Source organism: Mauremys mutica, chromosome 1, assembly GCF_020497125.1.
Source record: "Mauremys mutica isolate MM-2020 ecotype Southern chromosome 1, ASM2049712v1, whole genome shotgun sequence".
Lineage (NCBI taxonomy): Eukaryota > Metazoa > Chordata > Testudines > Geoemydidae > Mauremys > Mauremys mutica.
This window is the reverse complement of record NC_059072.1, coordinates 282117186-282135281: the sequence shown is the minus strand read 5'-3', so window position 1 is coordinate 282135281 and position 18096 is coordinate 282117186. Positions and strand designations below refer to the sequence as shown.

The following is an 18096-nucleotide window of genomic DNA, read 5'->3' as shown; positions in this document are numbered from 1 at the left end:
TAGAGTTACACAGTTAAAACTATAAACTTAAATTAAACATGGTAGCTATAGGCGTTAATTTTCAATATCTACATGTGTAACTTGTACATATTCAGTCATTAAAGTTCTCAGAAGATTTTAAGGGATATGACAGATACTACTGTCCAAAATCAGTCTGAGTCATTAAAGTATCCTTTTTTTTGCCTTTGAAATGCATATTACATTAATCATTACTCAGTCAGGCAAGGGGGGAAGGCGTCATGCTTTTTGATCACAGTACTTTCGTTCAGTCTGTTTGTTCTTGAGCATGAAGCTAAACAGACTTTTGAGAAGTTTTCATAGATTTCTAATTTTTGCTCCTTTGTCTCTGCTTTAGTTAAATAATTATGCTGTATAAACTTACTACCACTGTAGCTTTTTCCTTATGTGAGAGTTCAGTCTATACCATTAATTTATTTTAATTCCTGCCATTTTCAAACTGGAGAAATGCATTAAAATGTGATGTTGCTGAATCAGTAGGTGGCACTCTTTCCTCTGAGATGTAAGGGACCCAGCAACAGTATGTTAGGGGCCTTGCGCTGTTGGGCGAGATGTAGAACCCAGATATTGACTGTTTATGATCATTAAAGATCCTTGGAACACTCTAGCAACTTAACATTTCCCCTTTCACTTTGTTAGCTGTGAGGGGTATTCTTCACTTTTTATCCTCAACTTGCTTTTGTTCTGTTGCGGTGTGCTGTTGGGGCCAGAAATCAATGGGAATTGCAGTTGCTGAAAATCTCTTAGCAACAGGTCTTTAAATAGCTTTAATGTTTTATGCCAGAGGTGACTGCATTTCAGCAGTGGATGAAATGATTCCTTGCACACACATAAAATAATTTTAGGTCAAAAATTTTAAATGTGGGTTCCTAAAGTAAGGACTTTTAACTCATCTTTTCCACCTATATAAGAGGAGGGTGCTTTTCAGAGGTTCTGTGCACCTGCAGCTCCCATTAATTTCAGTAACATCTTGTGGGTACTCAGGACGTCCACCAAAAAAAAAATCAGGCCACTTTTGTTTAGATGCCAGATACAAATTAAGAAGCTTAACTAAAGTCTCAAGTTTGAAAATGTTGGCCTTAATTTATAATATTTTTTGGAATCCTTTTGGGATGAAAGGCACTACCTGGCATTTAGATGTATTGAATAATTAGAATTCACACTTTCTAAAGATAGCTATGTCAGTCCAAACATTAATTTTTGTGAATATTTTAAAATTACAGTCTTTTAATATCTTGGGCTATGTATTACATTGACTGCATTCTGACCCTGTAATTTTTGTCAAGTAGAGACTCTTAACAGAACATGGAAAAGAATACTGTGAGCTTGAAGGGACATAGACATTTTTATTTTTATTTTTACTTTATTTATTTATTACTACTTTAAAAAAAACAAAACTTTCTGGTTGGAACACCATTTAAAGGGCATGATCTGTCCTTTTCTTTTAAAATCCTTTTAAAAAAAGGAAAAACAACTGAAAGTTTTTCTGCTGTCCTGCTTATATTCAGAAGGATCTTTTGGACAATACTTTGAGTAGCACCATCAAACATGCTCAGGCTCACTCATCTCCCTTCTCTTTTTTTCATGGTTTAGACGTCTGCTCCATGCATACTTCTCTTTTTTTAGGGTCTGGAGAGAAGGGTGTACTACCCACAAAAGAGTCAGACTGGCTGCTCACGAAGTACTGTCAAATACACAAAGTAAACACACTGGAAAAAAAGAATACTAATTTTTTTTAAAGAATTGCTTTGTTTCACTTCAAACCACTTCCCCCTCCCCCCCGCCCCCCCAAATATTCACTGCTGGCTACGTTTCCCAATTGGGAGAAATGCAGAACGTTGATTGAGCTTGGATCTGCTGCTCAATATACATGCTGTGCAAAAAAGAGCTTTCAGTTGTGGCTCCTTGAAAGCCATCTGCCCTCCCTTCCTGTTCTTGCACAACCCTCACAGCTGGACATGGAAGCAGTTTGTGTTCATGGTTGCAGGTTCATGCAGTAGAATGCCAGTCTAAACTTCACTTCTCTGTTCCCACAGCATTCAACTTAGTCACAAAAACATATGACCTAATCTTAGGTAGAGCTGGGTGAAATGTTTTGACTAAAACTTTTTTTCACCGAAAAATGCAGAATCCATATCAACCGAAATATTTCAAGAATTCATGTTGATTTTGGTGAATTGTTTCAGTTGAAAAAAAAATAAATGTTCATTGGACCAGAAAGATTAAGTGAGAATGATTGTTTTTAGTTCAGTTAACAAGGTACACGCTTTAGGGATTGGTGGGGAGACACCAAGGTTCCAATCCCTGCTCGAATGAATACTTAGTTTATACAAAGCAGAACAGCTGCAATGGGAGAGAGAGACACCACCACAGAATAGTCTGGTGGTTAGGGCACTCACCCGGAAGGTGGGAGACTTGGGTTCAAATCCTTGCTCTAGAATGGGAATTTGAATCTGGATCTTCCACATCCCAGGTGGGTGCCCTGATTCATTATTAGGCATGTGGAGGGCATCTCTACCTACTCAGTCTTGTAAATGTTCCCTTGTGAATTTAGCCCTTTGTTTCCAAATTTCCTTTTTGTTTTAAAGGGTTAAAAATGCCCAGAAATGAAACATTTAATTTCAGGTCAAACAAATGTTTAATTTGACCCTAAACTTTTTTTCTATTTGCTGAACACTCAGGAAAACTTTGGATTTGGGTTGTTCTGAAATTAATTTTTTCCAGAGGTTTTTGGAACTGCCAGTGAACCAAAAAACAAGTTATTCACATTACTCTACTCTCAAAGTCAACAATCTGCAAAACTTTCCCTAGCCCCTAGCACCATTTGGTGGTGGCTGGGTGAATGAGTTTACTTTTTTTAGTAGGGTGATTTCTACACAACAAAAAGCAAGAGTTCATTGGTTTGGCGGGGAGGGGGTGGAACCACAGGAAAGAAATCAGTGAGAAGGAAACAGAAGTCCTAGGCATGGATAGTGGGGGAGGGGGGAATGAACAAAAGCAGGGCAATTACAGTAACTGTTTTGGGACATAGCCTGTTGGTATACAGGGGAGGGGAGAAAGTGTGCCATTCCCAGAGCAAGAAGTGGTTTTGACTAACACAAAAGTTTGGGATCCATTGGTATATAAACTTCAAGACAAATGTAAAATATTCAGTCCTCAGATGAGCATACAGCTCTAATTATGGTCTGGTCTATACTACAGAGTTAGGGTTGACCTAAGGCAGCTTATGTCGACTTAACTCTGTAAGCATCTACTACACTAAATGTAGCTCCGACCAATGTAACTCTCCCACAACACCAACGTAATAACTCCACCTCTGCAAGAGACATAGCGCTTAAGTTGATGTAGTTTGTGTCGACACAGTGTTAGTGTAGACACCGTGTTGCTTACATCGACTGATGCCTTTCAGAAACACTCCCACAATGCCCAACACTAGCAGTTAAATTGGTACAAACATTCCTGGTGAGAATGTGCACCACTAACACAAGGCATAGTGTGGATGTGTAAAATAGATTGGATTACCTTGCTGGCTGTATGTCGACGTAATTTAGGTTGACTTAATTTTATAGTGTAGAGTTGCTCTATATAAGCTTAGCTGTACTAGTGAGAAATGTACACATGGGCTGGTAAAATTAATTTTTCAGTATTCTAAAAGAAGCTTGCTAGCCCTAAAGGGGCACCGTCAACTTGAACATAGGAGTTGCTGTGCTAGATCAGACCCAGAATCCATCTAGTCCATTATATTATCTCTGACAATGGCCAGAAAGTGCAAAAAAAAAACAAAACCCTCACAATCGGCAGATGTTGTATTAGTGTCCTCTTAATGCCTAAAAGGTAGAGATTGCTTTAAAACCAGAATCATGAAGTGTGATGTACCTTCTACAACTATTTTTTTTCAGTATTTACTGTAATAATAATAAATAATACCACCTAGCTCTTAAATAGCCCCTTTCATCAGTAGATTTCAAAATGTTTTATTTATCTCCTTTATATCATTATCCACATCTTACAGATGGGGAAATTGAAGCACAGGGCGGTAAAGTGAGTTGCCCAAGGTCACCCAGCAGGGCAGTAGCAGAGCTGGGAATAGAACCAAGGTTTTCTGAGTCCCAGTATAGTTTATCCCCTAGGCCATACTACCTGCCTTATACTCCTTGATAGTCTTTTTAGTCAAAAAATGTCCAGTCTATCATTGAATTGCTAAATTGTCATCAACATCATATGAAAGTGAGTTAATCTAATTATGCATTGAAACTTGAAAAATAACTTCCACCTGACCAGTTTGTACCTACTGTTATAAGTAACTCCCTCATCTTTCAGCTCTAATAATTTAGAGAAAGTGTGGTGTTAATTTCTAAATGACTTGCACCGAAAAATGTCTTTACAACTAATGCTCAACAAATCTTGTGTTAATCAGTCAACACTCTGCCTCTTCTTCTAGCCAGCCAAAAAACTTCACCTGTCCAAACATCAAGCAGTCAGCTACTGCCATTTAGTATCTTCCTGCTAGAGCATTTTATTTATTTATTTGGCTGGAAGTACATTTACTCTCCTACATCATCTATATATTTCTGGTTATGTTTTAGAATTCAGATGGTCTTCTGATACAGCAGCAGTTTTATTGTTCTGAGTTAAAAGCTATATTTAAAAAAAAAAAGGAAGAAACATAGAGCAATGCTGTAAAATTGTATTGCAAACATTCTGTGTACTTGGAAAAAAGTTGTTTTGTATGTTGATACTTTACATGGTTAGTAATCTAAAACCCTGAAATTCATTTTAAATTCTTTCCTGATGTTAGAACTATCATATTTATATAATCTGTATATCTAGATATAATGGGCCGAGACACTAAATTTGAGACTCTCAGCTCATGAGTTGATTTGTGGAAGATCAGGGTTATACAAATAATACTGACTTCTTGCATTATTTTAATGCAGCTAATAATCTAAGTACCTTAGCACTTCTCATGATGTGTATTTTAAATATTTTCAGGTCTCCTCCTGTTCTTCCGAGGGTTTGTCAATTACCTTAAAGTCAGAAACATGTCTGAAAGCATGGCAGCTGCTCATAGAACAAGATTTTTCTTCTTGTATTAGAGGTAAGCATTTTTGTAAATATTTAATATTAAAACTTGCGTCTCTAGAGCAGTGGTTCTCAACCTGCGGCCCAATCAGCACACAGCTGCAGCCCACATGACATCCCTGGGGCCATACAGGTAGTATTGCATGTGGCCCACAATGGTAAATAGGTTGAGAACCACTGCTCTAGAGATAAATGCTGAGCACAAAGAAGCTGAAATCAAGATTTATTTCAAGGAACATTAAATCTTGGTCAGCAAAAATAGAATTGTGCCATGTCTTCTGAAAGTACTTCAGAAGTATGATGCTTTTTATAACTTTACATTTTGAAAGTCAAACTATTGTTTTCTTTTGAAACTAGGATTCTAAAACTAAAACAAACTTAGAAATTAAAGTGAAAATTGTTCATCTTGCATAATCAATCTACAGCTAGTCAGGATAGAGGCATTAGCAAATGTGAACTGATTTGGCTCATCAGTCAGATCAATGCTTCCTTACTGGTGATCTCAATATTAAATTTGATTGACATGATTGACTCTGTACATGACTGTTTTAAGCCAGTTGCGAGCCATGATTTTTATTATGTATCTCACAGTGTACTCTGTATAACCTTAAGTTAGCTGACTAATCAGTTTGACACATGCCCACTTTTATGCTCCTGTAGACTTTTTATCCATTAGGTAGATCTTTTACAGGGAGACTCCTTTGCCTTTAGCATTACTAAATACTATCTTCATGTCCATAAGTAACTATTGTAGCATTTTCCTTATTTCATGAACAACTTGAAATGTTTGGTATTGGTTTTTAATTTGATTTCATTTAGAAACTATATTTAACTTAATAAAGATGATTTTTCTTAACTTTTTTTTCAAGATTGGCCGCAGGATCAGTATGAAGTAACCAGCAACACAGTATTGGAAGTCTGGGGGAATAAAAACTGAGACACTTAGTCTAGAAATGTTGGGTCTTTTATTTAAGATGGTGACATCCACTTAGACACCTACAGATAAAATATGGGAAATAATTACTTGTGCTGTGTTTTACAGATCTTGATCAAGAAATAAATCTAAGTGCGCGAAATTGCAATGTACTGTGTTTTTACTTTGTGCCATTTTGTCAAAACTATGCAGTAAGGTAAACTCTTAATAATAAAGAAATATATGGCGTTTAAAGATCAGCCTAAGTTAGTGGTGTCCACACTCCAGTATTTTATTCTTTTCATAGCAATAACATCTTTCATTTTCTGAGCAGTACAGTGACCTCCTACATAGTAAGGAAAAGTTCAGTAAACGCTGCATGAAAACCTCTAGTATCTATTTCCTAAATAATTAAGTTAGGGTGATGAATAAAATATATGTGCAGGCATAAAACTTTTAAAACTCAGGGGTACTAAAAATTAACTGCATACATTGTATCTGAACACAGTGGCTTTGAGGAAGAACTAGGAGAAACTTTGATGGTTTGGTGATGGATTGAAATCTGGTATAGGATGGAAGACGGGATTTATGCAGCATCCGCCGACGTCAACTCATTGACTTCAATGGGTGCTCGGTTGGTCCCCAGACTTCTGACCTCATCACAGTGAGGACTGTGGGGGGGGGAAAATGCTCTTCAAGAGCTGGAGAGAGTTTATATTTGTTCAAATGTTTTAAGTATTAAATTGAAATAATACACTCAAAGCAAATGCCAACAAGCATAAATGAATGAATTTTATTAATTTAATATAAGGAATAATTGTACTGGACAGAAAGTTACTTACCTGTCAATGTTAACAACTCTAAAATATCATGATACACACATCTTTCAAGAGAAAAACTATAGAATATTTTTGAAAGTTAAGGGTTGGTTTTTTTAATCCTGTCACTTACTCTCCAAATCAGGATAACAGAAGAAACTGCTCCCCTCACCCCCTGCTGTAAATCTTAACTCAATTATCAGTGTTACTTACAGGTAATCAGTCTGATGAACTGAAGTATGATTCTTTCTTTATCTCCAGACTGCATCAACCAGACATTCCTTTCCTTTACCAATGTGAAATTTCCAGATGATCAGTAACCTTCTATCTTATTAACTTGGAGGACTACTAAAAACAGAAGACAAATTTGTGAAGAAAAGATACAGCTTCTAAAATGAATGACAGGGTGGTTTTTGCTTAAGTGCCAGTTCTGTTCATTCTAGTAAATATTTATATTAAGTATTGCCTTTGTTTTTGCACATTTGAATATGTGCTAACTAAAGGATAGGATTGAAATGAGAACAAACCATACATACAGTCTAATTATAGAGCTTAAGTACAGTCAGACTTGGTTAATCTGTGTTTGTTGTTTGTGAAAGATTTAAGTGACGGGTTGTCTCATAGCATGTATGTACCATTGTCTTGTTGACCTGAAGTTAAATTGAAAGTAAAAATGGGATACAGTAAATGATTCAGATTAACCAGGTCAGACTTATAGGGTTTTTTTTATATATATAATTTAGGTTCATCTAATGATTGTGCAACATGCAACCTATTTGTTATAAAGTTTACTAAAACTTGCAGCTTCTGATTATTATAAACCTCTATTGATCGGCTTTTATCAAACTCTGACCAAAATATCAATTGATTTAAAAATGAAATAGCCCTTCTAGCTCCTATGTAAATAACTATGCATAGATTACTGTTTAGATTGCTTCTTAGGAATTATGTCAAAATATATTTGTAACCACAGTATTTTCTCATTCACTGTAAATTTTGTTTAATCTTAATATGGACAATATGTATACATGCTATTTTTTTGCTAATTTGGATGTTAAAGTATAATTTTATTTTGGGTAATTCTAAAAGAGGGCAAAAGCTTTAAATGTCCATCTGAACAATTTAGTTTTCTCACAGTATGATTTGAATAACTAATTTGGGCCTGATCCTGAAAACCCTTACTCGTATGGAAAGTCCCATTAAAAGGGACAGCGCTGCTTTCACAAGCAAGTATTGGGACATCAGGCCTGATTCTGTAATTGGATCCATGTAGTTGGGCCTCTGCTTCTGCATAGGTGCAATTGCAGATTCGTTCCTTGGTTTGTAACATTGATCATCTTACTTAAGATTTGTGTTATATAAACACAATCTGTTTTATTTAAATTTCTCAAAAGGGCTTTTATAGCTGTCTTACCATGCTTGTTTAGAATAAATACTCCAATGTTACATAAGAATGAAGCTGATGAGTAAATTTTTATTGTCACTTTGGAAATAACTTTTTTTTCCTTCATGGGTGTTTTTATTTGTTAAGGCTGTACTAGCAAAAATAGGAACAATGGGCTCTGGATAGTATTTACTTAAAAGTAGTGGTATTACTCTAAAATATATCATCTCTAGAAGGGTGCATTCTCCTGTTCATACACATACATAACTACCACTAATGTCTGTGAGACTTATGATTCTGACGCAATGGGAGAATAGACCTCTTAATTCTTTACTACAACTGGAATCTCAGTTACAACCAGTAATCAATACATTTTGCTTCTTTGAAAAACATTTTATTTTCTTTTTTGTATTGGAGCTTTGCTTTAATGCTAACATTAAAAGAATGAGATTTATGTTGTCTTAAGTTAGTGCTATATTCAATTTTGTATCTATACTGAATGTTTTAAAAAATGCATATGTAAACTGGTCACATTGCTCATTATTCTTAATCTTTCAAAACTACATAAAAGATAAATGATCATGGACTAACACTTCAGGGGAAAACTCTTCTTTCCAGCCTTTCCTGAAAAAAATAAAATAAAATTCATTATGTTTAATAGCTGACTTGCATTTCCCTTTGAATTTCATCTGTATTTTTTTGCATTCATTGTCCTTATGAGAGAGAGCAAATCAGACATTACGTTTTGTTTTGCTAATTATGATGTTTGCTTTTGGATTTTGCACCTTACATTAGAGAATTACACATTTGTTGTATTCACGCATGTCATTTAGCATGTAATTACAAGTAAATTTCTGGCTAAATGAGTACAAATCCCAGCCTTCTATACTTATTCTCCCCTTCATTCCATGCTTTATTACTTAAAACTACTATATTGACATTTCTTTTCACTACTTAGTACAAACATGAAAAGCACGTAATGCTGATTTCCGTTTTAAATTTACCTTGGTCACCTAGTACAGTAAATACCAATTTTCCTAAGTTAAGTATCAACCTTCCAGTTCATTTCTCTGTTTACACCAGTAGATTTCACAGTATTCTTTCTTCTGAATCAGAATGTTTGTTATTTTTGGGCTAGCTTGAAACATTTCTCCTTTGTTCTGACAAAAAGAATTGGAAGAGTTAAAGCCTACATGTTATCTAATCCTCTATAGATGATGTAGCATGTTAGTATCCTGAAATCTCATCAGCAGGAGGAAAGGAATTAGGACAATATTTTCAAAGACTATGCAATCTCTTCCAGATGTGTTAAATGCTGTGTACTTTTCTTGCTATTTCCTGTGAACTTGGGTAGGAGCAGCTGCCTCCATGGTTTGGAGAAATTTGGCCAGATTTGCTTTGTGCTTTAAAGTTGGAAAACAAACTAATAGAGTGAGGTTGACTGTAAACAGTTGTATGAATGCAGAATAGAGCTTTGACATTTTGAGGAAAAAAACACAAATTTTTTGAGTAACTTGCACAAACCCTATTTATATAGCTTTCTTCTTGCCTGTTTCCTTTGTCCAGGACACCAGGAATGTGGTTCAGCTAGGCCACAGTTTATTAATGCATCTGGCAATAACTTGTCTGATGCAGATCATCCTTTTGTAATCCGAACCACCTGGTGAGGGCTCCCTTCACCCATCCTCCTCAACCCAATTAAGATGGTCCCACTGCTGTTGCTGGGACCCCGTACTGCCATTCCCATGTATGCAGGTTAATGAGGTGGGGGAAGAGGGGTTGACCTCTCCTACCAGTCATAAAGAACCTTAGCCCCATTCTCCACATTCTTTTAGAGATGCTCTCCCCTAATCCAGTTCCGGTTTATCGAGGAACCAGACTTGTTCTGGACATCTACCAGATTGCCAGAACATGAACTTTACCCAGGACCCTAGCCACTGGGTCCTGGGTTGCTGCAGGCCAATCAGGCAGTGAGGGAAGTATTCTTTCCAGGCCAAAAGCAACTAGTATGGTGCCCACTGTAAGGACCAGAAACAACTAATCCCAAAGGGTGGAAGGATGGTAGCTATTGCTCTCCACTGCAGAATGGTCCCCAAGCAGGGGAAAGGGCTTACAGAAACACAATCATCCTCCTGGATGCATGGGAACCAGTGGGCTTCTGATGTGCCCTTCCATCCAGCCAGTTCATTAGGAACCCCCAGTGCCCCAGATGCCCATAACAAAGCTGAGCTCCCACAAGGAGTGAAAGGGGAGGGGAGCAATGCTTACAGGTGCACCAGTGTTTTCTTTCCCCTACTGACCCAGACAGTTTTCCCCACCCTTGAAGTTCGGAGTAGAGAGAATTTTAGCCATATGGCATATATGCCTTGGATAATACTTAGGGTGTTCTGATAACGGAACTACAGAAGGAGCCTACTCACTGTCAGCCACTCTGCTGCATTGTTTTCATATTTATAAATGGCTGGATTGGTGTGTGTTTTTTACCAATTTCTAGCTGATTTGGTTTTAATACATATTTACGCTAATACTAAATATGGGCAGCTAAAGTTAGTCTCCTAGGTCCATCAGCACACTTGAAAAGCAGACTACTTACTTAGAGGGCTACATATGTATTTGGGAGCTTAATTTTAACTTGCATCTACTACTGAAAATCTTACCTAAGCTTTTAAGGGGGAAACCCTTCACACAAATGAACTCTGGTCCACAATCTGATTTTTATTTTTTATTTTTATTATTGTATGTTTCTTTTGACCTAAAGTGTAACAGACTTTATTACTCCACAAAATAATCTAGGAAGCTCTTGTCACATGTTTATGTATTTTTCACAATAGAAAGTTAAACCATTTTAAATATTAGTCAAGAACTAATATATCTATTCCTGGCTTGACAGCTAGTCGAATGGATCTCTGTTCTATAATACCAACAGAAAGCAGTTGTCAGCTAGCAATGTCAGGCTTGTATCCATGCAGGTATTTTCAAACATAATTTGTGTGATGGTACATGGATAGGTGTAGTACAGTGGTTGCAGTTAAACATTTTCCCACCAGTTTGATTTGTTTTTACTAACACTGGTATTGTTCTTTATGCATAGATCCTTATTTATAAAGGGAACTCGCTCAAACCAGTGACTTTTGAACAAGTGGAAATTTTACACATAGCCACTGTGTGGTTGCCATTCTGCACCTCCTAGGATTGTTACATCTGTAAGGGTATGTCTACACTACGGGATTATTCCGATTTTACATAAACCGGTTTTGTAAAACCGATTGTATAAAGTCGCGTGCACGTGGCCACACTAAGCACATTAATTCGGTGGTGTGTGTCCATGTACCGAGGCTAGCATCAATTTCCGGAGCGTTGCACTGTGGGTAGCTATCCCATAGTTCCTGCAGTCTCCCCTGCCCATTGGAATTCTGGGTTGAAATCCCAATGCAAAAACAGTGTCGCGGGTGATTCTGGGTAAATGTTGTCACTCAATCCTTCCTCCGGGAAAGCAACGGCTGACAATTTTGCGCCCTTTTCCCCTGGATTGCCCTGGCAGACGCCATAGCATGGCAATCATGGAGCCCGTTTTGACTTTTGTCACCGTCACCATGTGTGTACTGGATGCTGCTGACAGACGCGGTACTGCACTGCTACACAGCAGCATTCATTTGCCTTTGCAAGATAGCAGAGATGGTTACCAGTCATATTGCACCGTCTGCCATTGTAAATTGGCGATGAGATGATGGTTATCAGTTGTTCTGTACCGTCTGCTGCTATCATGGGTGCTCTGGCTGGCCTCGCTGAGGTCGGCCGGGGGCGCATAGGCAAAACTGGGAATGACTCCCCGAGTCATTCCCTTCCTATCTTTTGTCTAAAAATAGTCAGTCCAGCCTAGAATATGGGGCAAGTGTACTAGAGAACCAGAGAGCACAGCCGCCCTGTGTCAGAGCTTCAGAGATCCCGCAGAAATGATGAGCTGCATGCCATTCTAGGGAGTGCCCCTGCAACAACCCCACCCATTGCTTCCCTCCTCCCCCAACCCTCCTGGGCTACCGTGGCAGTGTCCCCCCATTTGTGTGATGAAGTAATAAAGAATGCAGGAATAAGGAACACAGGCTTTAGTGAGATAAAATGACGGGGAGGAAGCCTCCAGTTGCTACGGTAGTCCAGGCAGTACAGAATCTTTTCTTTACACATGAAAGGGTGGGGGGAGAGGCTGATGGTGCTCAGCCCCCAGTTGCTATGATGAGGACAGTTACCAGCTGTTCTGTACCATCTGCTGGGAATGACCAGGATTCAGGCGCCCCCGGCCGACCTCACCGAGGGCAGCCAGGAGCACTCACAGGATGATGACGAGGACGGCTATCAGTCCTTTTGCACTGTACCGTCTGCCACCAGGGAGGGGAGGGGAGAGGATGCTGCGGTTTAGCGCTGCGGCACCCCGTCTACCAGCAGCATGCAGTAGACATAAGGTGACATTGAAAAAAGGCGAGAAATGATTTTTTTCCCTTTTCTTTCGGGCGGTGGGGGGAAGTGTGTAAATTGACGACATACACCCTGAAACACCCGGGAAAATGTTTTTGACCCTTCAGGCATTTGGAGCCCAGTCAAGAATGCAAGTGCTTTCCGGAGACTGAGCGTCCATTTGATTCTTTGGCTTTCCGTTATGCTTCTCACGCAGCACTGTGCTGTGGCCTCTGTCTATCATAGCCAGGAGATTTTTTCAAATGCTTTGTCATTTCGTCTTCTGTAACGGAGCTCTGATAGAACAGATTTGTCTCCCCATACAGCGATCAGATCCAGTATTTCCCGTACGGTCCATTTTGGAGCTCTTTTTGTATTTGGGACTGCATCGCCACCCGGGCTGATCAGAGCTCCCCACTCAGCAAACAGGAAATGAAATTCAAAACTTCGCGGGGCTTTTCTTGTCTACCTGGCCAGTGCATCCAAGTTCAGATCGCTTTCCAGAGCGGTCACAGTGATGCACTGTGGGATACCGCCTGGAGGCCAATACCGTCGATTTGCGGCCACACTAACCCTAATCCGACATGGCAATACTGATTTCAGCACTACTCCTCTCGTCGGGGAGGAGTACAGAAACCAGTTTAAAGAGCCCTTTATATCGATATAAAGGGCCTCATTGTGTGGACGGGTGCAGGGTTAAATCAGTTTAACGCTGCTAAATTTGGTTTAAACGCCTAGTGTAGACCAGGCCTAAGTTACCACACAATACTGCAAGTCAGTACTGGCTTGAGAATTATGGTTTGGGTGGGTTTTCCTTTGCTTCCACTGCCTGGTCAACCTCATGCCTTCTGATATCACACAAGAATGTCACTGTTTAATTGTTCTATCTCATACTCCTTTTCTGTATCTTGTGCTCCTTGTGTGTAACCTCTTTCTAGACTAGCAAACTAGTTACCAGTGAGATTTTAAACTATTACAAATAGCAAAGGCTGCGCAGCAGTGGTTAATATTAGGGCTGTCGATTAATCACAGGTAACACACTATTAAGTCAAAAAAATAGGGTTTAAAAAAAATCTGTTTTAATCACACTGTTAATAGAATGCCAATTAAAATTTATTAAATATTTTGGATGTTCTACATTTTCATATATTGTATTCTGTGTTGTACTTGAAATCAAAGTGTATATTTTCATTACAAATATTTGCACTGTAAAAATGATAAAAGAAATAGTATTTTTCAGTTCACCTCATACAAGTACTGCAGTGCAATCTCTTTTGCTGCGAAAGTGCAACTTACAAATGTAGAATTTTTTGGTTACACAACTGCACTCAAACAGCAATATAAAACTTTAGAGCCTACAAGTCCACTCAATCCTACTTCCTTGTTCAGCCAATCACTAAGACAAACAAGTTTGTGTACATTCACAGGAGTTAATGCTGGCCTCTTCTTATTTACAGCACCAAAAAGTGAGAACAGGGATTTGCATGACACTGTTGTAGCCGGTGTTGCAAGATATTTAGGTGCCAGATGCACTAAAGATTCATATGCTCCTTCATGCTTCAGTCACCATTCCAGAGGACATGCTATTATGCTAATGATGCTCTATATATTCTATCACATATTTCATGTTATAGAAGTCTCGGACAATGACTTGTTCATTTTAAAAAGACTTTCACTGCAGATTTGACAAAATGCAAAGAAGGTACCAATGGAGACTTCTAAAGATAACTACTGCACTTGACCTAAGGTTTAAGAATCTGAAGTGCCTTCCAAAATCTGAGAGAAATGAGGTGTGAAGCATACTTTTGGAATTCTTAAAAGAACAACACTCCAATACAGAAACTACCCCTCTACCACTCCAATACGGAAACTACAGAACCGGAACCACTAAAAAAGAAAGAACAGTAGTACTTGTGGCACCTTAAAGACTAACAAATTTATTTTAGCATGAGCTTTCGTGAGCTATAGCTCACTTCTTCAGATGCATAGAATGGAACACACAGACAGGAGACATTTATACATACAGAGAACATGAAAAGGTGGAAGTATGCATAACAGGAAAAGTCTAATCAATTGAGATGAGCTATCAAGAAAGAAAGAAAACCTTCTGTTGGTGGATAATGAAAATGAGCATGCATTGGTCCATACTGGATTGTTATTGAGCAGAACCAGTCATCAGCATGGATGCATGTCCTCTGAAATGGTGGTTGAAGCATCAAGGGACATATGAATCTTTAACGCATCTGGCACGTGAATATCTGTGACGCCGGCTACAACAGTGTCATGAGAGTGCCTCTTCTCACTTTCAGGTTACATTGTAAACAAGAAGCAGGCCACATTATCTCCTGCAAATGTAAGCAAACGTGTTTGAATGATTCGCTGAACAAGAAGTAGGACTGAGTGGACTTGGAGGCTCTAAAATTGTATATAGTTTTATTTTTGAATGCCATTTTTTGTATATAATTCTACATTAGTAAGTTCAACCTTCATGATAGAGATTGCACTACAGTATTTGTATTGGGTGATTTGAAAAATACTATTTTATTTTTTACAGTGCAAATACTAGTAATCAAAAATAAATATCAAGTGAGCACTGTACACCTTGTAATTGAAATCAATATGTTTGAAAATGTAGAAAACATCCCAAAATATTTAAATAAATGGTATTTTTATTGTTTAATAGTGTGATTAATTGTGATTAACTTTTAATGGCTTTACAGCTCTAGTTAATACCCATCTCTTCATTAAAATGAAAATGGATACTTGATTAAAGACCACATTTTAAAATATTTTTGGTTGGATATAGCAACCTTGTACCTCTTCTTCTGTCTGCCTGTCTTTGTTGTTCATTTTTCTTTTCCTGTGGGCTAAAGACCTGTTTGTTTTGGGTGGGACCCTTAAACAAATGAGCAGTTACTCGTTGCTTCCTCATTATACATGACTACTCAGATGGATGTCCCTCTTGCTTATAGTTTTGTAGATTGGTATCATTCTGTGATTTGCAAATATCCAGATGTGGTCTCATAAGATGTGGACTGCTGCTGGCATAATTTGTTCAGTTTAAAAATAACACAGCTATAAAGCAAATTGGCACACATACACATTCATCTGCAATACTCATTTGGCATCTTCCCGTTGCTCGCTTTGTTAAATGTGCTCCCCTTCTTCCTTCTGTCTGCTGTAGTATCAGTCAGCCGCTGCTGCAGCCACTGTATTGTTCTTGGCAGCTTCACAATCCATATTCTGACGTGTGTATTATATTTTTCTATCAGTGGTGTCTGGGTGTTGCAGAGTTAAGTTGGCAGGCCTTTCTGGGGCATCTATTGGAAGAAGTCACTGCTTAACTATTGTAAAACAACTCATGGGAATGTCTGTGGGATCAGTCTGCAGCTCAGTTTTGTCTTCCAAGGTTTTTTCTTTAACTTATTTACCCTTGCATTTGAGAATAAGCTTCTAAGAAAATTGCAGGAAACAATGTGCAGATTTATTTTATAATTACATCAGGGGTGGGCAATAATTTTCACAGAGGGGTCCACTCCATGAATTTTGGTTGGTCATCATGGGCTGCACATTTCTACTATATTAATGGAGGGGATGCGAGGTCTGGGAGGGAATTTGGGTGCAGGAGTGGGTTCTGACCTGGGCCAGGAGGTTGGGGTGCACAAGGGGGTGCGATGTGCAGACTCTGGCGGGGAGGTGCTTACCACAGGGGGCTTCCAGCTGGTGGCAGCAGGACTTAAGCAGGCTGCCTGTATGCCATGGCCCCACGCTGCTCCTGGAAGCAGCTGCACTGCTGCTGGCATGTCTCCGCGTGTCCCTTAGGGGCAGGGGGATAGCGGGTCTCTGTGCGCTGCTCTTGCCCGCAAGCACCACCCCCGCAGCTCCCATTGGCCAATTTCTGGCCAATGGGAGCTGTGAAGATGGTGTTAGGGGTGGGGGCAGTGCATGGACCTGCCTAACCTTCCTCTCACCCCCCCTTCCCCAAGGGCATGCAGAGACATGCTAGCAGTAGTCGACCACTGCTGGGAGCAACTTGGGGCCACGGGGGACTTTTACCAGCCCGGAGATCGCGAGGGGGCAGCCAAAGAGCCTGGCAGGCTGGACAGAAATGTTAGACCAGATCCAGGCTGTATTTTGCCCACTCCGATCTATATGAATGAAGAGAGGTGGAGCTAATTATTTTGCCTGGGTCAAATTCATCCCTTATGTAACTCCAGTTAAATCAGTGGTAATACAGTACTGCTGAATTTGGACCAATGTGTTCATTTTCTGTATACTTCTTGCTTTTCAAAGTCATTGTGCATCTCATTGATAACCCAAAGACATGTATTTGTTGTAAATTTAGAATAAAGTCTGTTCTAAGTCATAAACTATTTCAGAACATGGTCTGGGTCTGTGATTCAATGCGATCTAGAATTTGCATTTATAAATAATTATCTTGTTACTAGCTAGCTAACATTCTATTTCCCTGCGTTTTTGAAGTAGTGTCACTTTTGCCGTTAGCATGCTAGAGAGTCAAGTGTTCAAATTCGCTGGTTAGATAGATATTTTGAATGGATACTCTAGGTTTCTTAGGTTGGCGCTCAGCACTGTAACACTGTTTAATGAAGTCCATGACATTTGGACTTTTTCATTTAATACGTACTTTTGTAATGTTAATGTAATGCCGTGGTTGAGAAATCCCAGTATAGGTATTCAGGAAGCTCAGTTAAGGGACCAAATTCAGACCTGGTGGAATTACATCAGGTCCCTATTTGGCACATTGTTTCTCATGTAGTGTTAAGTTTGTCACATTACGCATCCTGAATATGTTAGGGTATTGCAAACCTTAGATATTGCTTTTAGTTTATTTTCCACTATTTTGTATCAGAGAAGTGTGCAAAATAAATAACTAGCAGTAATTTTGACTTGCTGGAGACCAGCTATGAAACAACCTTGCCCTTTGTTCTGGACACTGAAGGAGGCCTCCCATTTGTTGCCCAGTACTCTGAGGCTTTGTCTACACTAGAAAGCATTTGTTAGTATACAGAGATGACCCAGGCCTGCGGATAGTGAGGCGGCAGAGTGAAGGCAGCTGGCTTCAGCAGTGTTACTGAGCATGCTTCATATGAGCCAAGCAGCAAATCTGGGTGGCACATGATCCCGTATGTTCCCCCATACGTTGCCTCTGCTGGTATAGATAGCCAAGTATAACTATATTAGCAAAGTGACAGGTTTCAGAGGGGTAGCAGTGTTTAGTCTGTATCAGCAGAAACAACGACGAGTCCTTGTGCACCTTAGAGACAAACAAATTTATTTGAGCATAAGCTTTTGTGGGCTAAAACCCACTTCATCAGATGCATGGAGTGGAAAATACAGTAGGCAGACTATATGTACACAGTACATGAAAAGATGGAAGTTGCCTTATCAAGTGGGGGGTCAGTTCTAATGAG

At 39.1% G+C, this 18096-nt stretch overlaps 1 protein-coding gene across 9 annotated transcripts in view; it reads left to right on the top strand.

The window, feature by feature from the left end:
* Positions 1–8880, top strand: part of NDFIP2 (Nedd4 family interacting protein 2) — an 84193-nt gene extending 75313 nt beyond the window's left edge. For 8 of the 9 annotated variants that reach the window (XM_045011108.1, XM_045011089.1, XM_045011082.1 and 5 more), the window contains 2 exons: positions 5011–5116; positions 7093–8880. In XM_045011108.1, coding sequence (XP_044867043.1) covers positions 5011–5114 — 104 coding nt within the window. In that variant the 3' untranslated portion in view covers positions 5115–5116; positions 7093–8880. Of the gene's footprint in view, positions 1–5010; positions 5117–5969; positions 6183–7092 lie in introns of those variants that run through there. The other variant, XM_045011073.1, reaches the window with a different exon arrangement.
* Positions 8881–18096: the final 9216 nt, after the last annotated feature.